The sequence below is a fragment of the Rhinatrema bivittatum genome, chromosome 7, assembly GCF_901001135.1.
Source record: "Rhinatrema bivittatum chromosome 7, aRhiBiv1.1, whole genome shotgun sequence".
In the NCBI taxonomy this organism is placed as follows: Eukaryota; Metazoa; Chordata; class Amphibia; order Gymnophiona; family Rhinatrematidae; genus Rhinatrema; species Rhinatrema bivittatum.
The window spans coordinates 85,663,080-85,686,891 of NC_042621.1; the positions used below are offsets into that span (position 1 = coordinate 85,663,080).

Consider the following 23,812-nt stretch of genomic DNA (forward strand, 5'->3'; position numbering starts at 1 on the left):
CCTCACTCATCGTATTTCTTTCCAGATCATTTATAAATATATTGAAAAGTAAGGGTCCCAATACAGATCCCTGAGGCACTCCACTGCCCACTCCCTTCCACTGAGAAAATTGTCCATTTAATCCTACTCTCTGTTTCCTGTCTTTTAGCCAGTTTGTAATCCACGAAAGGACATCGCCACCTATACCATGACTTTGTATTTTTCCTAGAAGCCTCTCATGAGGAACTTTATCAAACACCTTCTGAAAATCCAAGTACACTACATCTATCGGTTCACCTTTATCCACATGTTTATTAACTCCTTCAAAAAAGTGAAGCAAATTTGTGAGGCAAGACTTGCCTTGGGTAAAGCCATGCTGACTTTGTTCCATTAAACCATGTCTTTCTATATGTTCTGTGATTTTGATGCTTAGAACACTTTCCACTATTTTTCGTGGCTCCGAAGTCAGGCTAACCGGTCTGTAGTTTCCCGGATCGCCCCTGGAGCCCTTTTTAAATATTGGGGTTACATTAGCTATCCTCCAGTCTTCAGGTACAATGGATGATTTTAATGATAGGTTACAAATTTTTACTAATAGATCCGAAATTTCATTTTTGAGTTCATTTAGAACCCTGGGGTGTATACCATCTGGTCCAGGTGATTTATTACTCTTCAGTTTATCAATCAGGCCTACCACATCTTCTAGGTTTACCGTGATTTGGTTCAGTCCATCGGAATCATTACCCATGAAAAGCTTCTCTGGATCGGGTATCTCCCCAACATACTCTTTAGTAAACACCGAAGCAAAGAAATCATTTAATCTTTCCGCGATGGCCTTATCTTCTCTAAGTGCCCCTTTAACCCCTCGATCATCTAACGGTCCAACTGACTCCCTCACAGGCTTTCTGCTTCGGAAATATTTTTTAAAGTTTTTATTGTGAATTTTTGCCTCTACGGCCAACTTCTTTTCAAATTCTCTCTTAGCCTGTCTTATCAATGTCTTACATTTAACTTGCCAACGCTTATGCATTATCCTATTTTCTTCTGTTGGATACTTCTTCCAATTTTTGAATGAAGATCTTTTAGCTAAAATAGCTTCTTTCACCTCCCCTTTTAACCATGCTGGTAATCATTTTGCCTTCTTTCCATCTTTTTTTAATGTGTGGAATACATCTGGACTGTGCTTCTAGGATGGTATTGTTTAACAATGACCACACCTCTTGCACACTTTTTACCTTTGTAGCTGCTCCTTTCAGTTTTTTCCTAACTATTTTTCTCATTTTATCAAAGTTTCCCTTTTGAAAGTTTAGCACCAGAGCCGTGGATTTGCTTACTGTCCCCCTTCCAGTCATTAATTCAAATTTGATCATATTATGATCACTATTGCCAAGCAGCCCCCCCACCATTACCCCTCTCACCAAATCCTGTCCTCCACTGAGAATTAGATTTAAAATTGCTCCCTTTCTTGTCTGTTCCTGGACCAATTGCTCCATACAAATGTCATTTATTTCATCCAGGAGCTTTATATCTCTAGCAGGTACCGATGATACATTTACCCAGTCAATATTGGGGTAATTGAAGTCTACCATTATTACCACACTACCAATTTGGTTATCTTCCTTAATTTCTCTTAGCATTTCACAGTCTCCCCATCTTGACCAGATGGACGGTAATATACTCCTATCACTATAGTCTTCCCCGACACACAAGGGATTTCTACCCATAAAGATTCAATTGTGCATTTAGTCTCATGCAGGATGTTTATCCTGTTGGACTCTATGCCAGTCTAACTTCACTTAGTGAGCTAGAGTGACTCACTGCTCTCTTGATTAACAAATGTTGGTACCTAATCAAACCAAATCACACTACCTCAGCACTTTTCCAAGGTGAGTAACTGAACTGAACTTTTCAACCTTTTTATTTAGGTATACACTGCTCCTAGCTTGTTTGTAGCTTCTGGCTACTTTTTTTTTTTTGTTTTGTTTAGTATACAAACACTCTAACTTCTGCTTACTAGCTGCCTTACCGACTGACTATTTAAAAATACAAACAGCCTAACTTCTGTTTATTTGCTGCCTTACTGACTATTAAAAGCACAAACACACTAAATAATATTACGAAATAGTTAACTTTGCCCCAATACTTTTAAAAAAGACAGTGTCCCAAGCAAAACCTTACTGATTCCTTTCAGCCACCAGCAAGGTGATCCTCTCCTTTCAGTCCTCCTCTCAGTGCTCCCACTGTCCCTTGACGGGACAAAATGAAAAGGACGCAAAATCAAAATCAATGGTGGGTGTTGATGGCAGCAGGCACCGAAGCACCCCTGCTGCAGGGGAATCAACCACAAAAGGAAACTTACCAATAAAAGATAAAACCCTGATTAGGAACGCTATTTATTTATTTATTTATTTATTTATTTATTTATTTAAAAGTGTTTGTATACCGTCTTTACAAACAGTGTTTAATCAAAACGGTTTACATAACTAAATAAAAAACAAATGTAAATAAAGATTTAAATTTAAAAGAACATAAAGATTATCAAATTATGAAAGCTCAAAATTACAAAAATATATAATAAAAATAAAAATCTAAAACAATGAATAGTTTACATAAAAAATAAATCAATATATAATAATGTTGTGCCCTGTGTGATGGAGAAGTAGTTATGTTATTTAGTGTGTGATATATGGAAAGCAGATTGAAATAAATGTGTTTTTAGGGATTTTTTTAAGTGTTTGGAGTTGGATATGGATCTTAAAGAGTCTGGTAATGCGTTCCATAAGATTGGTCCAGTGACAGAGAATGATCTTTTTCTGGTGATGTCAAGACGGGCCTGTCGTGGTGATGGGATGTCTAAGAGGTTTTTGTCCAGTGATCTTAGATGTCTGGTGGGTTTGTAAATCCGGAGAATGGAACATAAGGTAATTGAATTAGGAGTGTAGATGACAGGATCTTGAATTGTATTCTGTATTTAATTGGTAACCAATGTAATGATTGAAGTATCGGAGTGATGTGATTTTTTATGGAAGAGTTTGTTAAGATACGTGCTGCTGCGTTTTGGATCAGTTGAAGTGAGTGAAGTGTGTTATCTGGGAGACCTATATAAAGAGAATTACAGTAGTCAAGCCCAGAAAAGATGAGTGATTGAAGTATAGTCCGAAAATCGTGAAAGAAAAGTAGAGGACGAAGCCGCTATTGGGGATGGATGGACTGAGAGAGGGACCTGGCATCGAAAAACCACAAAAAGAAGTGATTAAGAAAACGTTTTCCAAAATAGGCCGACAAGGCCAAGAAAGGCTCACCAGCTGTGATGCTGCAGCTCTGTGGAAAAAGAGAGATTGGATAGAGATCATGCATGGCTATGCTCAGTGTGCCAAGTCCAAGTTATAGAAACTTTGACATAGGTTTTCTGTGTCAGACTCCATCTGATGTCACCCATGCATGAGGACTACCATCCTGCTTGTCCTCAGAGAACATACTAGCTTCAAGGTACTGCATTTAACTAAGAACAGAATTCTGTTTCCCACAGGGGAACTGTGCACGCTGCTGTCCAAAAGTCCTAATTTTAAAAGGCTTTTCCTATAAGTATCCTATCTTAAGCTATTGCCTGCTTTTCCTATCCTCCAATATGGCTAGTGAGCTCAGTCTGGATGAGCCCCTCTCCTTACACGAAAGTCCCTTCTGAATTGTACCATTCCTTCCTTCAGTCATACTAAGGAGGTTTAAGTAGGACAGCAAACTGAAAAGTCTAACCAAGACTAATGCTGTTTGTTGAATTGCACCTATTGAATTGGTAATTTCAGTTGGGGCAGTGTGTTGTTGGGCTCATGTTTGTCACTTTGTGTTAGTGGGGTTGATTCTTGGATCTATCGGTATCACTCCATGGTGAAGATCACACCTTGAATACAGTGTACAATTCTGGTCACCGCATCTCAAAAAAGATATCTTTGTGATGGAGAATGTACAGAGAAGGTTGACCAAAATGATAAAGGGGATGGAACAGCTCCCCTATGAGGAAAGACTAAAGAGGTTAGGACTGTTCAGCTTGGAGAAGAGATGGCTGAGGGGGGATATGATAGAGGTGTTTAAAATCATGAGAGGTCTAGAATGGGTAGATGTGAATCAGTTATTTACTCTTTCGGATGGTATATAAAGTTGAATAAAAAATAAATAAAACAGGACTAGGGGGCAATGCATGAAGTTAGCATGAGCACATTTAAAACTAATCTGAGAAAGTTCTTTTTCACTCAACATGCTACTTGCTACTGCAAATTCCATGATTGTTAACCACCTTGATATTAAATTGAAAGTTGGTATATAAAGTTGAATAAAAAATAAATAAAACATACAATTAAACCCTGGAATTTGTTGCCAGGGGATGTGGTTAGTGCAGTTAGTGTAGCTGGGTTTAAAAAAGGTTTGGATAAGTTATTGGAGGAGAAGTCCATTACCTGCTATTAATCAAATTGACTTAGAAAATAGCATCAGTAGCATGGGATATACTTTGTTTTTGGGTACTTGCCAGGTACTTGTAGCCTGGATTGGCCACTATTGGAAACAGGATGCTGGGTTTGATGGATCCTTGTTCTGACCCAGTATGGCATGTTCTTATGTTCTAATCTGGAAAAGGTCTTCTGAAGTCCCTGCAAATAATCTAACTTGTAGGTCAGGGTCAACAATGTTTTGTCAAAGAATCAAAAAAGACACGTCTCTCTAGGAGATGTTAACTTGCCTGACCCTTATGTCGTTGCTTGAGGGGAAGAGGAGATACCAGCAAAACCTTGTCTCTTCCAGCCACCCAGCATGCTTGCCTACATAGCACACTGCTGCTTTTGTAATGCTGGCACCATGTTTTCAAAACTTGGACACCATGGATTATTAGAACTGTCTATCAAATTTTCAAAAATTAACATATTAACAATATTACAGAGGAAGTGGTATTCAAGGAGGGAGGACTTTGCATGCTACATGGTACCAGGGTCTGCTGACCCTTGATTTAAAATGTTTGATGTGGGGGCGCTGTTGCGCAGCAAATGGCAGCAGTCGTATGATAGAGCTCCAATCCCCGTAGCATATAAACTCTTCTAAAACAGCCGTTTCAGCTTTTAAACTGCCTCAGTTTGCAGCGGGGGACTACTGCTAACCCTCCGATTCCTAACTATGGCTGCGAAACGCAGGACGACAGACTTGAAGCAGTTTTCTTATGAAAACCTTCCACCGGAGCTGGGCCTAGCAGACCACGAGCAGACCAAGCTAAATTTAGAGCCGGAGGTCTCTCCTGATGACTCGTCCAGCAGCTGTACCACACTGGAATCGAGCTCGGACCCCAAACTACTTACCAAAGCGGAACGCTCGCAATTGGTTCATCGCCTTAAGGTCAGACATGAAACAATTCAGAACTGACATGCTGGCCGCCGTGACAGAATTAAAAGAAGATATTGCAGCCATGGGATCCCAGGTTGACGACATTGATATCCGGGTGGAGGGGCATGGAGAGGCCATTAATCACCTGACCTCTCAGCACACAACTACCGTTTCAGAATTAACCTCCATAGCAGAAAAATTCGAGAACTTAGAAAATAGGAGCCACCGCTGCAACCTCCAAATACGTGGGATCCCAGACACTTCAGATTACGCGGAAGTGTCCCAGGTCGTTCAACAAAACTGTTCTCAAATCATATCTACTAATAAAGGCACGCTTGAGGACACAGTAACCACACCAGCAATGATCCGACGGAACGGGCGCACCGCACACTAGGGCCTCGCCGTGAGCAACGCCCCAGAGACATTGTGATCTGTTTTCATAGTTTTCAACAGAAGACCCTGGTCTGCGAGGCAGCGCGGCAAATCAAGGAGGTGCGCTGGCACAATCATGTACTGGCTATATTTCAGATCTCGCACCCACCACCTTAAAGAAGCGATATGAGTTAAGAGAAGTCACTTGTAACCTGCGTGCCTACTCAATACACTACAGATGGACATACCCTTTTGGTCTGCAATTCCAACACCAGGGGGTAACCCACCGAGTGAAGATGCTGGCAGAAACCATCAAGGCCTTCAAGCAAGCTCAACTTACCGCTAACTTCCAAGTTCCTAAGATGGCGACGACTTCCGCGAAATATGACAGAGCTTCAAGATGGCAGCATGCCGAAAAAGGTGGCAGGCGTCTACGGCATCAGCCGGATACTCTTCCATCGTCCTTGTCATAGCAAGGCTGAGAGACTTTTGCATGACCATCTACAATAATGGTCTGCTGAACCTTCAGGTTCTAATTATCATTACAGAAAGTTCTTTTTCACTGGCGTTTTCTTGCCATGCTCTTTAAACGTGGCTGTTTATATGGTTTTTTCCTTTTTTTTTTTTTCTTTTTTTTTTCTGTTCTCTTTGACTATCAAGTTGGGTTTACCTTAATTAACTACATTGCTTATGACTTGGCGGATAAGAGGTGACATCTGTACGCATGTCGGCTGCTCCAGTTCGGATGTGTGAGTCCCCCAGGAATATGGTTTTCCGCAGGATACTGGCGGAATACAATTGGACCACTGGGCAGAGCAACGAGACTTATTTATCGGTTTGTTGGGTATATACTGTATATACTGTACTTCTGCTGTACTGTCACTATATTGGGTGTATGGGCGGTAATATGATCACTCTGTTTTTGCTAAGCTATACAGGGACTTCATTTCTGCCATATGCATTGACCTTGTTTCACCCGCCTTGTGATGGCTTCACGTATTATTTCCCTTAATGTTAAGGGACTGAACACTCCACGCAAACGCCAGCTCCTAAAAAAGGAATTGCAAACACAACACGCTACAATTGCTTTTATACAAGAGACACATGTGCGCAAACACCATGAGCAGCGCCTCTTAGTGATTCCTTCTTATACCAGCTCCCACTGGGCAGCAAGTACAAAAACATCGTGTTACACGGGTGTGGACATACTTATATCTAACACTTTTGTTCATGATTTAATATTTTGCCTATCAGATCCTTGGGGGTGCTGTATTCTTCTTAAACTGAAAGTGGGTACTCGTATCTTCACTCTACTGAATGTATACTTTCCTAACACCAATCAAAACCCATTTTTAGAGGACATTGATCGGTTGCTGTCCTCCCATGGTGAGGGTGAGCTCATTGTTGGAGGGGATTTTAACACCACAAGGGAGCCCAACTTAGATAGCTCCTCACGAGCTGCTCCCGCTTCTGGTGTCTGGAAGGAATGGCAACTTTCTGGACAGATGGTGTCTGGTGGACATTTGGTGACAAAGGTTCCCCCATTCACGCTCCTACACCTTTTACTCAGCTCCACATAGCACATACTCCCGCATAGATTATTTATTTGTGTCCACCCATCTCCAAAACCGTGTTGCACAAGCTGATATAGATCCTCTGACATGGTCTGACCACGCTCCCATATGGCTAGAGGTGCATCTCGGCGATTGGGACAAGGGCTATTGACCGTGGAGACTTAATGATAGCTTGTTAAAAGACAAGGTTTTCACGAATAGCATTAATACGCAACTCCAAGAGTACTTCCGACATAATCAGACTGATGACGTTCTGCCTTCCACCATTTGGGAATGCTCTAAAGTAGTAGCCAGGGGGCTGTTTATAGCCAGGGCGGCACATTGTAACAAAGAGAGGGATAAGACACAATCCTCGCTAATAGCTGAAATCACACAGCTAACTAAGCAACATATGTCTAAACTCCCCTACTACTTACCAGAAATTATTGAAAGCAAAGGACGGATTACGATCCCTTGATGATGCCGCTATCAGTCATAACCTTACTATGTTGAAACAACAGTTTTTTGAGGGTGGTAATAAGGCAGGGCGATATCTTTCCCATAAATTGAGGGAAGCGCGATTCCAGACCCTGGTCTCTAAGGTACATAATTCCATGGGGACCTTAGTGACAGCCTCTGAGGACATCAAACAATCTTTCACAGACTTTTATGCTCAGCTGTATAAGGGTGCCGCTCACATCCAGGAAGCTGACATCCATGCCTACTCAGCTTCAGTGACTTTGCCTACCTTGACACCAGATCAGCAGACATTTTTGGATAAGCCCATAGAACACACTGAGGTGCTTGAGGCCATTAAAACGTTAAAACCAGGAAAGGCACCAGGACTCGACGGCTTCACTGGAGCTTATTACCGCAGTTTTGCTCCCATTCTTGTTGGCCACCTTACCGCCCTGTTTAACTCCTTAAGGGGGGATGACCAGATAGCTTTGCATGCTAATACGGCAGGGATTTCGGTTATAGCTAAGCCTGGCCGTGATCCTATTCAGTTCGGGTCCTATCTACCCATATCGCTTATAAATTTAGACTTGAAAATTTTAGCCCGTGTCCTTGCCGCTCATCTTAATGGAGTCCTGCCCTTGTTAGTTCACTCAGACCAGGTGGGCTTTGTGCCGAGGAGGTTAGCGGCCAATAACGTCCGGCGCATAATTGGTATTATTGATCTTGTCCAGTATACTGGCGCACCTGCAATTCTACTATCCCTCGACGCTGAAAAAGCATTTGACTTAGTCCACTGGCCATTCCTATTTCAAACACTAGCACACATCTCCTTTGGCCCTCAATTTCTCAACTGGATTATAAAGTTATATCGTATGCCACAGGCACGAGTCAAGACTAATGGTAGTTATTGGGGTACCCTTTGCAGTTGAACGAGGTACAAGGCAGGGTTGCCCGCTGTTGCCTTTATTTGCTTTATTTTTAGAACCTTTCACAACTTGTGTGCAGGAGGCGAATGATGATATAGGCATTCGTAGCGGTGGCCATCATTTCAAAATATCCCTGTTTGCTGACGATGTTATGTTCACTCTGTCAGACCCCTCTATCTCCTTACCTGAAGTCATGCAAGAGCTCCAGTGCTTCACTATAGTGTCGGGTCTTAAAGTTAATTATGACAAGTCGGAGATTCTTAATCTCACTCTCTCCCCCAAAGCTGTGCAGTCCCTGAAACCGCAATACCCTTTCAAGTGGGCAATTAAGGCTCTCAAATATCTGGGAGTCCGCATAGGAGGTCACTCCCAGCACTTATTTCAATTGAACTATGTCCCACTTATACAATCTATTAAAGATAATTTAGATACCTGATCTCGCAATACACATTCTTGGTTAGGCCGTATAGCCATTATTAAAATGAATGTCTTACCTCGTTTGCTATACTTCTTCACTACCATTCCCATTTACCTTACCAACTCTATATTAAAACGGCAGCAAATGATTTTTGGGTTCATTTGGCGCAAACGGCCTCCTAGGATAGCCAGATCTATTTTGTATCTCCCGAAAATCAGGGGCGGCCTCAGTGTTCCCAATCTGTGCTGGTACTTCTGTGTGGCGCAACTTTGCGCACTTGTGGTCCTGCACAGGTCATATGCGGTATCACAATAGGTTTTGTTGGAGCAAGCCTTAATTGGAACCATGCCTTTATCAGCCCTGCCATGGCAGCCTTGCTCCACTTGGGGACTGTTTCCGTATTTCCCACGAACACTACATGTCACTATGAAGGTCTGGACTCAATGGAACATAGGAACATAAGAAAATGCCATACTGGGTGGCTATTCTCTAAGTGAACTTAATAGCAGGTAATGGACTTCTCCTCCAAGAACTTATCCAATCCTTTTTTAAACACAGCTATATTAACTGCATTAACCACATCCTCCGGCAACAAATTCCAGAGTCTAATTGTGCGTTGAGTAAAAAAGAACTTTCTCCGATTAGTTTTAAATGTGCCCATGCTAACTTCATGGAGTGCCCCCTAGTCTTTCTACTATCCGAAAGAGTAAATAACCGATTCACATCTACCCGTTCTAGACCTCTCATGATTTTAAACACCTCTATCATATCCCCCCTCAGTCGTCTCTTCTCCAAGCTGAAAAGTCCTAACCTCTTTAGTCTTTCTTCATAGGGGAGTTGTTCCATTCCCCTTATCATTTTGGTAGCCCTTCTCTGTACCTTCTCCATCGCAATTATATCTTTTTTGAGATGCGGCGACCAGAATTGTACACAGTATTCAAGGTGCGGTCTCACCATGGAGCGATACAGAGGCATTATGACATTTTCCGTTTTATTCACCATTCCCTTTCTAATAATTCCCAACATTCTGTTTGCTTTTTTGACTGCCGCAGCACACTGTACCGACGATTTCAATGTGTTATCCACTATGACACCTAGATCTCTTTCTTGGGTTGTAGCACCTAATATGGAACCCAACATTGTGTAATTATAGCATGGGTTATTTTTCCCTATATGCATCACCTTGCACTTATCCCCATTAAATTTCATCTGCCATTTGGATGCCCAATTTTCCAGTCTCACAAGGTCTTCCTGCAATTTATCACAATCTGCTTGTGATTTAACTACTCTGAACAATTTTGTGTCATCTGCAAATTTGATTATCTCACTCGTCATATTTCTTTCCAGATCATTTATAAATATATTGAAAAGTAAGGGTCCCAATACAGATCCCTGAGGCACTCCACTGTCCACTCCCTTCCACTGAGAAAATTGCCCATTTAATCCTACTCTCTGTTTCCTGTCTTTTAGCCAGTTTGCAATCCACGAAAGGACATCGCCACCTATCCCATGACTTTTTACTTTTCCTAGAAGCCTCTCTTGAGGAACTTTGTAAAACGCCTTCTGAAAATCCAAGTATACTATATCTACCGGTTCACCTTTATCCACATGTTTATTAACTCCTTCAAAAAAGTGAAGCAGATTTGTGAGGCAAGACTTGCCTTGGGTAAAGCCATGCTGACTTTGTTCCATTAAACCATGTCTTTCTATATGTTCTGTGATTTTGATGTTTAGTCAGGGAGGGCACCTATACTCTATTGACCCACCTCTTCACTAATTCAATATTACCTTCTGTTCCTTGACAGAAGCCTCCCACATATGGTTTAACACTGGCATCTTTCGCTTAGAGCATGTTTTGTCACAGGGAGTGATGATGTCTCAGGATGACCTTAGGTCTCATTATCATTTACCAGTAGTGGACTTCTTACTCTCTGCCAAAATTTTTCATTTCCTGTTCTGGGCAACCAGAGCTGGCCCTGCACGCCTTACAGGCTCTTTATTTGAAAATTATTGCATGGATGCTCATACAAGGTGTTATTTCTAAAATTTATACACTCTTAAATAGCAGGAAGCAGAGCCCATTCCGACAGCAGGTAGCCTGGGCTACTGATTTCGAACGCGACCTTGAGGACAAGGAATGGGACTCTATATTTTTCAATGCCTATAAATGTTCCATTTCATCTGGGTTACAGGAAAACTGTTACAATATGATCTATCGCTGGCACTACCCCCCTATTAGATTACATTGCTTTGCCCCATCTATCTCTGATCATTGCTGGAGAGGCTGTGGATTGGTTGGCACCTGCTATCATATTTGGTGGCAATGCCCTTGTCTTACTCAATATTGGCCCTTACTTGTAGACTGGATTACGGATGTCCTTAAGACCACTATACATGTCAAACCCTGGCATGCTCTATTGAATCTAGCTATAGCTGAGTTGAATAAAGATCAGCAACGGTTTGTACAACAAGTCTTTATTGCTGCTCTCTCTGAGCTTGCTAGGTTCTGGAACAAGAGTAACCCTCCCAGTATAGCTCAAGTACAATCTCGTCTCCACACTTATTACCAATTGAGTCGTCTTACAGCTGTCCACCACGATTGATTAAGTGCCTTTTACAAGATATGGGCTCCATATAGTCAATGGCTAGAAGCACTTTAATGCCATTTGTTTCAAGTTGAGGTTTTGCTTTTGAATATCTTCTTGTAGCACCTGTACTGGCACATCATGTGGATAATTCTATCGCTTACCACCCATCACAGCAGCACACACTACCCTAACCAGCACCTCACAGTTCAGTATTCTATTACTTTGATTATTGAGTGTATTGGATATGTTACCCTTTTATCTTTATACACACATTCTCGTTGCCGGGGGGTGGTTCTGTACTTTGTAAAATGGTAACCAGACGGTTGGTACACAATGTTATCTATTTGCTTCTTTGTACGCCAATTACAAGTTCTGTTTATCTGGTTGTTATGTAATTCTGAGGCTAACTGTCTGAGTCAATAAAAATCTTAAAAAGAAAAAAAATGTTTGATGTGTAAACTTGCTAAATTCCCATAGCAGCAGGATGAACTAGAAAATATTCTTGCCATTCTTGGGATCTTCCATAAGGGATCTAATAAAGCACATAGCAATTTGAAAATTATCAATTCTTTAATAGAGATGTGCCAGCACAGTAAAGATAATTTGTAGCTTTTAAGATTTATACATTGAGCATTCCAGAATGTTGCTGTCTCCTGACTTTTCTGTGATTTGAAACAAATTCTCAAGCCGGAATCCAATAATTGATAACCATAATCTATAATGATACTTGGCAGTGTAGGATATGTAACCACCCAAGAATTAAGCAGTTTCCCACTTCTGGAATAAAACAGGAAAAAATGTGAACTTTTATTGAACATAGCATTTTAGGGTGTTCTGACCATTCTGGAATGTCTTAAACTTCCTGCCCAATATCAGCAGCTCTAGTTTCCATTTATTATTGGGGTTAGGGAAGGTGAATCTTCATTCTCAGTCTCGAGAATATTTTTTTCTCAAATTGTGTTCCCTTCTCCTACCTCTGACCCCACCAGCAGTCCTACCCATCCTTAGCTGCAGAACACACTGTGGCTCCCATTTTGCTCTCATTAGGTTCTGCCATTGCACAGTGACTGGAATGCCTTCCTCTAGAGAGCTGGGCTCCTTGCCTCTAGCAGTGTACCCTGACTCCAGTTGTCCTCTCACAACAGCATTGCCTGGTCCTAAAATGACAAATTTAACAATGTTTCTTAGAAAGTGATTGAGCAAATTTATTTAAATTTTACCTTTTTCTGTTTTGCAGGGAGATGAAAATAAATCAGTCAGAGATCGTTTTAACGCTCGCCAGTTTATTTCCTGGTTGCAAGATGTGGATGACAAGTATGACAGAATGAAGGTTAGAGCAGTTTAATCTCTGGCGTTTTCATACAATATTTCAGCTGGCACTTTGTTTTTGGCCGCCTTGTATGGTAACGAAAGTGATAAAGTGCAGATCCTTTATCTCCCAGACAGTTCTGCCATTGTGCCATACTCCTGCCCTGTAGCACACCCTGCTTTTTCAGTACTGAGATTCATAAACACAGCTCTGCCAGTGCACTTCACTCCTGCCCTGCAGCACCTACTGCTGTTCCAATATTGAGATCTCATACACAACTCTGCCAGTTTTCTTTCTTATATATGCATTTGATATTGCTTCTTTTCCTAGGGTATGACATAAATTGTATTACATAAAATAGAGAGATTGAGAACAGTAACAATGAATAGGTTGTAAAATACTTAGATCAGGATAAGGTAAAACACATTGAGCGACAGCAGGAGTAGAGGTGAACCTCGAGGTACTGATAGTTACAACAGTTAGGGGCAGACCTAGTCAATAGACTAGGGCAGGGGTCGGGAACCCATGGCTCGCGAGCCAGATATGGCTCTTTTGAGGGCTGCATCTGGCTCGCAGACAAGTGTCGCCATACTTCGCGGTTCCCCGCTGACCCAGCTGCTCCCCGGTCCTCCGCCGCCCGGGCTTAAAATGCTGTCAGCCCGGGCGGAACGCGGCAGGACAGCTGGAGTCAGCGGCACCGGCGTGCTCTCTTCTCCTCCCCCCCGCGGCCCGGAAGAGGAAGTGGAGAGCATCGGGTGCCTGCGCGGGAAGAAGAGACCACACTAGCGTGGTCTCTTCTTCCGTGCAGGCACCCGATGCTCACCACTTCCTCTTCCGGGCCGCGGGGGGGAGGAGAAGAGAGCACGCCGACTGGAGTCATCCGGGTGCCTGCGCGGGAGTCATCGGGTGTCAGCCGGGTGCCAGCGCTGGAGTCATCGGGTGCCTGCGCGGGTCTTCCCGCACAGGCACCCGATGCTCTCCACTTCCTCTTCCGGGCCGCGGGAAGAAGAGAGCACGCCGGTGCTCTCTTCTTCCCGCGGCCCGGAAGAGGAAGTGGAGAGCATCGGGTGCCTGCGCGGGAAGACCCGCACAGGCACGCTAGTGTCCGACGGGAAGAAGACTGCAGCGCGGCTCGGAGGAAAATGAAAATCTTCAACCGCGGCCGATGGGACTCCGCCTTCGCCTCCGCGAGGGCTGAAAATGAAGGAGGTTAGCGTTGGGAGGTGGCTGCTGCTGCCGCGAGTTCCCGGGGGGGGGGGGGGGGGGGGGAGAGAGAGAGTGAATGAGCGAGCAAGCATGTGTGTTTGAGATCCTGTGTGTGTGAGTGAGAGATTGCATGTATGTGAATGATTGAGAGCCTGTATATGTGAAAGAGAGTATGTCTGTGATTGAGATCCTGCCTGTGAGAGAGAGAGCATGAATGTAAGTTTACCATTGGGAACCTGTATGTGTAAGTTTGTAATTGAAAACCTGTTTGTTTGAAAGAGTATGTGTGTATGATTGAGATCCTTTGTGTGTGAGAGAGATCATGTGTATGTATGATTAAGAGCCTGTGTGTATAAGTAAGAGAGAGATCATGTGTGTCTGTGTCTGATTGACAGCTGGTTTAGGTGATGGAGCATGTGAGTATGTGATTGAGAGCCTGTGTTTAAATGAGAGAGAGAGACCATGTGTGTCTGTGTGATTGAGAGCTGATTTAGGTGAGGGAGCATGTGAGTATGTGATTGAGAGCCTGTGTTTAAATGAGAGAGAGAGACCATGTGTGTCTGTGTGTGATTGAGAGCTGATTTAGGTGAGGGAGCATGTGAGTATGTGATTGAGAGCCTGTGTGTAAATGAGAGAAAGAGAGGACATGTTTGTAAGCATGTGAATGAGAGTCTGTGTGTGAGAGAAAAAGACAGCATGTATTTATGTGATTGAAAGCCTGTGTGTGTGTAAGCGTGAAAAGATAGACAGCATGTGTGTAAATGTGTAATTAAGAGCCTATATAAGTGAGAGAGAAAAAACATTTGTATATGTGAGTGACTGAGAGCATGTGTGTATAGGTGTGTCATTGAGAGCCAGTGTGAGAGAGAGCGCTGGTATGTGACTGAGAGAGGAGAAAGTTCCAAGCAAACCACCCCACCTCCTGCTAATTCAGAACAATCTCAGGACACCTGGATATCAAACGTTCCCAGGTATGCAGAGCAAAAAAATTTTTGTATCCTTATTATTTTTCATTACTGGATCTTTGTGTCTGCTATTTTGAAATATTTTGTTGGTATCTGGAAATGTTTTATATGAGTTTTTAATTATTGGATATTCCACTCATCAGCTGTTTCGAAATATGTTCTTTTTGTTAGTACAGTTTTACTGCTGATGATTTTATATTTCTTGATTTGTTTTATAAGGATGTGTGATGTTTCTTTTTTCCTTTGTTACACTGCATACAGAGACTCTGGCTTGTTGCAGTTTCCAATTCAGTTTTTGTCTGCATGCTTCTTGTTATGCGTTTTGGTCTCTTTATTCTATGTTAGGTGAGGGACAGCACGTGATTCAGGTGAGGTTTTCTGCTGGCGTGTAGTTTCTGTGTAGGACTCTATAGCAGCCTGACTTGGTCCGTTTTCCTAATAGGAGATGTATTGGTGTCTTAAGGCCTGGTGTAATATTTTCAGAGACTTATTGTACTTTAAAAGTGTGATCTTACATAAAATGCACACATTTACTTGTATTTAGTTTTAAACATATTGTATGGCTCTCATGGAATTACATTTTAAAATATGTGGCGTTTATGGCTCTCTCAGCCAAAAAGGTTCCTGACCCCTGGACTAGGGGGAGACCTGAAAGCAGCCAAGTGCAGAGTTGGTTTATGTATTTACTTATTTATTTGTTTGTTTTTTCTTTAACAGAAGGTAAGGTATTTTTAGAGAACCGGAACATCTACGAGTATATCTTGACTGTACTCCAATTAGTCCCTGAGGGGGGTGTTATTAGATATGAATAACACTGGTTAATTCCAAAGCTATCAAGTATATTTCAAATATTGGATTTGATTTTTTTTTCTTTTCCCCTAATTACTGCTAAATGTACATCTTGTATTCCAGATTGCCTATAATGTAGAACAGTATAGCTGGAAGTTAATTCTTTTGGATGTTTCTTTTATGGTGTTTGTATAAATGTAAACCAATTTTATGCTGTTATAATATTTTCCAATTTATGTTCTGTAAATTTATGAAAAAAAATAAATAATTTAAAAAAACCAGAAGGTAATGTATGCAATTTCTATGCATTGTTTGAGGTCTTCTGTTTCACATCTTGGGTACAAAGGAGCTGAATATACAAAACCTTATATTTATATTGCTAATGCTGGTGGTGAGGGGAGAAAGGAATATTGGCAGGACCAGTGTTTCTTTATGGGAGTGTTGGTGAGCAGCAGTTGGAAAGGCACTCAGGAGACGCATGAACCTAAGTGTCACTAAAGCAGATTGATCCTCACAGCTTGATTGACTTCCTCTCTTGCTCTGTTTTCTGCTGCAGACATGTCTGCTAATGCGACAGCAACATGAAGCGGCTGCCCTGAATGCGGTGCAGAGGATGGAGTGGCAGCTGAAGGTGCAGGAGCTCGACCCAACGGGACACAAATCCTTGTGTGTGAGCGAGGTGCCGTCCTTCTATGTGCCAATGGTGGACGTCAATGATGACTTTGTGCTTTTGCCGGCATGACACTTAGAAAAGAGAGAATTTTTCGCAGCTGAATCTGGCAAGGGCAGGACCCCTTGGTGGAGGAATGTTCTGTTTTCACATTCATCCCTAGTGCTTGCTGATGAATCCACTGGTTAAAGAGGAGGAAGCATCTATAAACTTTTGAAAAACAGAGGAGAAATCAATGAGAAACTGCACTTTGTTCAGAGTGCATCTATGCCTTCCGGACTGACCAGGGGTGCAGGAGTCAGGGGATGCATCGATCTAAAGCAGTCGCTGTGTCAGGATAGGCCTGCACACAGTAGCCAGTGCGAGGCAAACAGATGTAAGGAATTGGATCAGGGATACTGTGTGTATATATATGTGTGTGTATGTGTATATATATATACACACACACACGCACATATATACATACAGAAAGAGCGAGGTTTGTGCGTGTCATGGTAACAGCAAATACGCCATTCATGTGCGTACAAGAAATGGCAAGGCTTTTTCTTCCTTTTATTCCCAGGTCCTTGGGATTTTATTTTATCAGCTGCAGATTCAATACCTTGATAAAGGCACAGTTTAAAAATTCAGTTTTTGTTCACTAGCTCCATCTTTGATTAGTTGGATGCAGCTGCCAAAGACTAACAGCGGACATGGAGGTGTTCTTCTCATCAGCTGATTTATGTTATCTGTAGCCCTTCCCCCATCCCTCCAGTTACTTCACTGATTTTGCCTCCTATTCACTCAAGTCCAGGTAAATTTGTCACTGCCTTGCACCAAGTAGCTGCAGAACAGTTGGAGGGAGATCAGGTAGCCTGAAGCAAGGACCTCGCCAACTGGATTTTAAGAGTGTAAAATTCATGTGGATTATTGTTTGTTTTTAATCTTGGGCATTTGGTTTCTCTTTCTGAGGACATAACTTGAAACACTACAGAGCCAATAATCATAGAAAAAGAAAAAAAAAAAGTACCCGTAAATGCTGTACAGTTTTTATATACATTAACCAATGTACTTTTGCTGCCCTCTAGATAATTTATTTTGCCAGACATTACTGCACAGTTGTAAATATGTATGGTAACCTCAGCCTCAGTTCTGTGTAAAGGAATAAATAAATTCTTATGAACTTTATAATGTATATTTCACCATAGGCAGGACATTCCCTTTTTCCATAAGGGTGGGGTGAAGGAGGGAAACTAAAAGGGCCAAAACCTTGTGCAGTGTTCAGTATTTAAAAAAAAAAAAAAAAAAAGCAGGTCTCCAGAACATGCCTGGGAAGGCCGCAGGTTAGTCACCAAAATGGACCTTAATATAGACATTTCCTTCAATACATCCCAGCTTTCAACCCTCTTTAGGTTTCCTGTACAATGGTGAATGCTGTCACTCAGGCACTAAACCCCTCAGGAAAAGGCTTGGGGGTTTATAATCTACCTCCCTCCAGTGAAACGTAAGGCAATGTGTACTTGTGGGACTCTGAGTGTGGTTAACAGGTTTGGAAAGATCTATGTACCCCTTTTTGGAGTACATAGAAACTCCAAATGTGTTTTGTGCTTCATGTGTTCCTCGGTCTGCACTGCTGTTTAGCATGCAGACAGATGGAGAGCCACTCATACACCAGGTCTGATGGATGGATGCACATGAGCTCCCTATGACACATTCTTTCACTTTTACAAAGAGCACATGACAATATCCAAATACACAGGAAACAAGGTGGCACCAGTTCTGAACTGGTAAACTCTAACAAAAAGGAGACCACAAATGATTACATGTGCCAGGTTAGCACAGGTGTGTACATGTCAAAGCCTGGCTGAGCCATTTATTAAATTCTTCTGTTTATCAATATATTTAATACCAAGTGCAACTAATCTTTTGAATAATGAGGTGGTATCATCATCTTTTGATCGAGTGGAGGAGTGAATTGTAGTGCCAGAGAGTTCTAATTATTCCTTATACTCCATTATTCTTTTCAAGCAATGTAAGAATTTAAACTTTTTAACTTTTGATTTTTTCACTGTAATTCATGATGGCAAAAATGACTTGTGGAGTCTAGATGTCAGGTGGCTAATTCTTTTGCTTTGTTAATTGGTCCCCAGGGCACTGGTGGTTGGATATACCTTCTTTATTGGATGTTATTGCAGAAGTAAACTCAATGTAGTTCTGGCTTGTAATAAAGGAAAATAGCTGACTGGTTCCAGGAAGGCAGAGAAGAAACCCCAGGCTGAAAATGTGGAAGTATGCCCAGCAATCATAAGTAATGGCACCCTGCCCCTCTACTGTGATTTCTGCTGTGCAGCATAATGCCCCGTAGAATTCCCAGAGCATTGTAAACAGCTAGAAAAAAAAGCTAGGGGACACGGCTCACTGTTGTGGATCTTTGCAGCATATCCTGACTTTTGGAGCCTGCTTTGCCCACAGTTACTCCTATCACTTTTTCTCTGTCCTCTGAACAATATTGTGTATATTTGAGTATTTACTTTAGTGGCAATATTGGTGTTTAACAAAGATGTTAATCGTGCAAGGAATGGTTAATTTTACATTCTGGGAGTTTCACTATTCCTTCCTACACTTTGTTAGAATTTCACATGTTTTCTGGAGGAAGGGTGAGCCTTCAAACTGAAAATGCATCTTTCAAGTATATGAAGCATTGCTGGTTAGCTTGTGCCTAAATGTGATTACATGAGCTTTATGCCTGCACTGGCCAGAACACCATTACTAGCCAAATTCACACACACACAAGCATTTCTATGATCATCTGTTCACATGTAGAGGATTCTAACTAATGGGCTCTGCCTTATTGAGGTCAGGGCTCTATAATCAGTAAACTGCTTTCTAAAAACCATGTTTCCCTGCATTGAGAATGGATAGTGTCTGTTGGAAATATTGCACCTGGGCCCTTGTCCTTAGTGTTGTCAGATATGCAAAGCTTTCTACTCCTCACTTCTCTGTGCCTTGATGTCAAGGTTCATGCAGCAGCAGCTCAGATTGAAAAATAGGGAAGTTTATTTCTAAAAGAGTTCCCTTAATGTTCAGCTTTAAAAGTACTCCATGTAGCTCCTACTGAATTCCCATTGGTCTCTTCATTGATATAATCCTACTCCAGTAGCAGTGCTACTGATTTGGTTTTCTGGCATTATTCCTTGCCTTACTATTTGGGATTTAGTTTTCTGAATGTGGATTTAGGAGAGTGCCATATGACATTGTACCATCCTTGAGGTTCATAATTTTCCCTGAAACATTCTGCATTAATATGGCAGAGGCTCTCTTCTGTGTTTACAGGAATTGATTGGCTTGAAATACAGCAGGACTTTAGCAGGTCATTAACCAGGTTTAATCTTTTGTACTCTCTTGCAAAAGTTCTCTGTTGTGGCTGGCTGCGATGTTAAATTTTACTGTCTAGTACAGTTCAGCTGCTGAGATTTTGCTTCTGAAAAAATAAGGGTCAGTACTTAAGCAGCCTGATTAACCCATATAATTTCATTTGGGTTAATAGTGCTTCTCAAGTCTTCAGTCTGCAACAAACAACTTTTCTCATGGAGTCAGCATATGAGTTTTGTTAGTCATTTGAAGGTAGCGAAAGAAGATTTCATTGATTAAATGTTACTAAAAGCATATTTAGCCAGGGGTTTCTCTGACAGAATACTGAGACATGAGCTCTGTTTTGCACTTTGGTGAGTGCTGTTTTTCAAATATGAATAAACAGCATTTTTTTCAAATTCTGCATAGAGAAATTGTCCTCCAGCACCCTTTCTTCAAGGCAGGAGGCAGCCTGCTTCTCTGGCCTCATCCACCCAGCATCTCATTTTATGAGCAGTCTGGTCTGGGGTTTTGAGTTTGCAGTGTAGCTTGTGAGTCTTCTCCATTGGCAATAAAATAAAGCCTTGGTCTTGCTTTAGCTTTTGGACACTTGTTTTCACATGTTTGCAAACAGAATGAGAGTTGTGGAAATAGTGACTTGAACTGTATCCAGACTCCTCTCCTTTGCAACAGTCTGCTGCTGCAGTTGCTGGAGTACCCACTGCACTACCCTTCTCTTGCAAATGAAAGAATATTGTGCTGCCCTATGCAAGTATTTTTACTACTTGTGGCTAGATCAAGAATCCGTTTGAATTTACTGGGGCTTTTTATTTTGGGGTAGTTCATCACTTGAGTTCTGGTAAGTTCTGATGCCTTTTCTGGGTGTGGTCTCATGCCCAGGCTGCCTTTCCCCACAGCCACCCTAAAGTGCAGCCTCAGGTTTCACATGAAGAGGTGGAGACCAACGTTTCAATCACTTTTTTTGTGCTCTGAGTTGGAAATGCTGCGGTTATTTTTTTATTTTTATTTTTTTTTAATTAAAACACAGTATGGCCACAAGTGACACTTTCAGATTCTGCCTTTTTTATTCCACTTTTTTGTTTAAATAACCACAAATTAACCTGTATTAGCATGGAGACCTTTTAATCAACAGTTTAAAGCAACAATATTGAAAATAATCTATTTATTATCTTTGACACCTGTGGTATGTGGATTCAAGTCTCAAAGTGTAAATTTCCCTCCTTGTAATGCTTATATATGAGAGAATGTAAATAAATGTAAATATGTCACAGGTCAGAATTTCCCACTCTTCTATTTGTAATAGTCCACTTCCGTAGACTGTGGGGTGAGCCAGCGGCGAGATTGCGTTGTGAGTAATGTAACAATGTAATTGTTTTTTTTACACTTGTAGTCTGTGTACATATTGTTGGGCAGTGCCGCTGCAGTACTGTCATTTACCTGTACAACTTCCTGCAGAAAACCAGACACACAGAAGAAAAAAATGTTATTTTCTACAAATTGCATGTACAGAGAAACACCAGCGATGCTGTTGTCCCTCAGAGATAATGTTTGTAAATAAATTTTAAAAAATATATTTGTTTTGAGGAGTCTTGAATTTTCGGAAACCTTTCAGCTTAGAAGGCTTTGCTTCTCTGGGCCTTGAAACCGGGCAGAGTCCTGCAGGGAAAGCAGTCAAGCCTTACTGTGGCATGTTGAAGCCCTTGGGTATCAGCCCTATGTCTACTAGGGCTAGCTCAACTCCTAAAGCTTGTTCACAGACCATTTTTATGCTGTAGTAAACAAGATAGTAAATGTAGCACAAATTTTCATCAATCGTAATCATTCCACTTCATTTGCACTAAAAACTGGAGTTCCCCAAGGTTCTGCCCTTTTAGCCGCATTATTCAACATCTATCTCACCCCAATTTGTTAACTACTAGCTACACTCGGTCTAACTTACAGAATCTATGCAGACTATATACAGTTCTTCCCCACCAAACACACCTGGCAAGACACATTAACATTCCTCTCCTTATGCCTCACAACAATCAAAAGCTGGTTAACGTAAAATAAATTAAGTCTAAATCTCAATAAAACAGAAATACTTAGGAAATCCTCGTTTTGAAAGCATTCCCTCTTTCATCCAACATAACAACTGTACAATAAATATAGTCAATCAGGTACGCAATTTAGGAATCATCCACACCAAAACTTTCTTTAGAAATTCTGTCTTGAAAATAAAGCTATTGAGACATGTTAAACCTCTATTTGATCTGGTTCATTTCCACACAACTGTTCAATCACTAATTCTCTCTGGCATTGATTATTGCAATTCTTTGTTATTAGGCCTATTGCAAATCACTACCCGTCCATTACAGTTACTACAAAACTCAGCGGCACGACTTATACATAATACCAAATTCCGGGAGCACATTTCCCCAGTCCTTCACAAATTTCACTGGCTTCCTGTTAAGTGGCATATACAATTTAAAACTCTGATTCTTCACACAATTGTCTATAGTAATAATACCTCTTGGCTCTCTGCTTCTCTTTACATATACACCCCATGCAAGAATCTTCACTCAAAAAACAAACTCCTACTTCAAGTCCCGTCACCGAAAATTACTAGACTAGTTTCCACCAGAGAACGTGCATTCTCAATCACTGGACCCATACTCTGGAACTCAATTCCAACAGAAATCTGTTTAATCTCAGATAAAAAACTGTTCAAGAAAGCCATCAAACACTATCTCTTTATTCAGGCTTTTCCTGGTCTATGCAAAACCTTACAAGCAAATTAGTCATATTTTTAGTTTATTTTTCACTTATTTATTGTTTTGAAGACTTGCCTGTATTTTATTTCTTTTAAAGATGTCTGTATATTATTTTAGTTATGTTATTTAAAAGATTTATGTATGTTACATTGTAACCCACCCTGATCTTGGGAGGGGCGGTATATAAATACTTTTAAATAAAATAAATAAATCCAGTCTGCCCAGCAAGCTCCCATATTTATCAGTTCCCCAAGGCCAAGTTCCGGACCAACTCAAGTTAGCATTGCTCAAACCTCTCCTCAAAAAACCCAACCTTCCCACCACAGACCCGGCTAACTACAGACCTATAGCTAACCTCCCCATGCTAGCTAAAATCATGGAGAAAATTGTCAACAGACAACTTTCTGAATTCCTTGACGACAACAATATCCTCACCACTAACCAATATGGATTCCGGAAGAAAAAGAGCACCGAATCCTTATTATCCACACTAACGGACACCATTATCTTCAATCTCGAAAAAGGCCAACCTTGTCTCCTCGCGCTTCTGGATCTTTCCTCAGCGTTCGACACCGTGAACCACTCTAGCCTACTACAACGTCTTACAGACATCGGCATCACAGGAACAGCTTTCAATTGGTTTAAGTCCTTCCTAGAGAACAGAACATACAAAGTTAAGATAAACAACAAGGAATCTCACCCCATCCAAGCCAAGATGGGGGTACCACAAGGATCATCACTCTCCCCCACCCTCTTCAACATTTACCTTCTCCCACTCTGTCATCTACTTACTAACCTCAAGCTCACCCATTTCTTATACGCGGATGATATACAAATTCTCATCCCTATCACGGAGACCATACACAAAACCATGGACTACTGGAAAAAATGTGTCTCATCCATCAACGATCTTCTAACCAGCCTCAACCTGGTTCTAAACACCAACAAAACGGAAATACTCATAATAGCACCGGATCAACCTGCCCCGCCAACATCCAGCAACTCTCCAGACACCTCAGGATATGCCACCGCACCTCAAGTCAGAGATCTGGGAGTACTACTAGACAACAGACTCAGCCTCAATAAATTCATAAATAACACTACAAAAGA

The 23,812-nt window shown here is 41.5% G+C and overlaps 1 protein-coding gene across 6 annotated transcripts in view; it reads left to right on the forward strand.

Moving 5' to 3' along the window:
- Nucleotides 1-21,520, forward strand: part of ANKRD11 (ankyrin repeat domain 11) — an 899,251-nt gene extending 877,731 nt beyond the window's left edge. For 5 of the 6 annotated variants that reach the window (XM_029608601.1, XM_029608602.1, XM_029608600.1 and 2 more), the window contains 2 exons: nucleotides 12,897-12,989; nucleotides 16,485-21,520. In XM_029608601.1, coding sequence (XP_029464461.1) covers nucleotides 12,897-12,989; nucleotides 16,485-16,670 — 279 coding nt within the window. In that variant the 3' untranslated portion in view covers nucleotides 16,671-21,520. The remainder of the gene's footprint in view (nucleotides 1-12,896; nucleotides 12,990-16,484) is intronic. The other variant, XM_029608605.1, reaches the window with a different exon arrangement.
- Nucleotides 21,521-23,812: the final 2,292 nt, after the last annotated feature.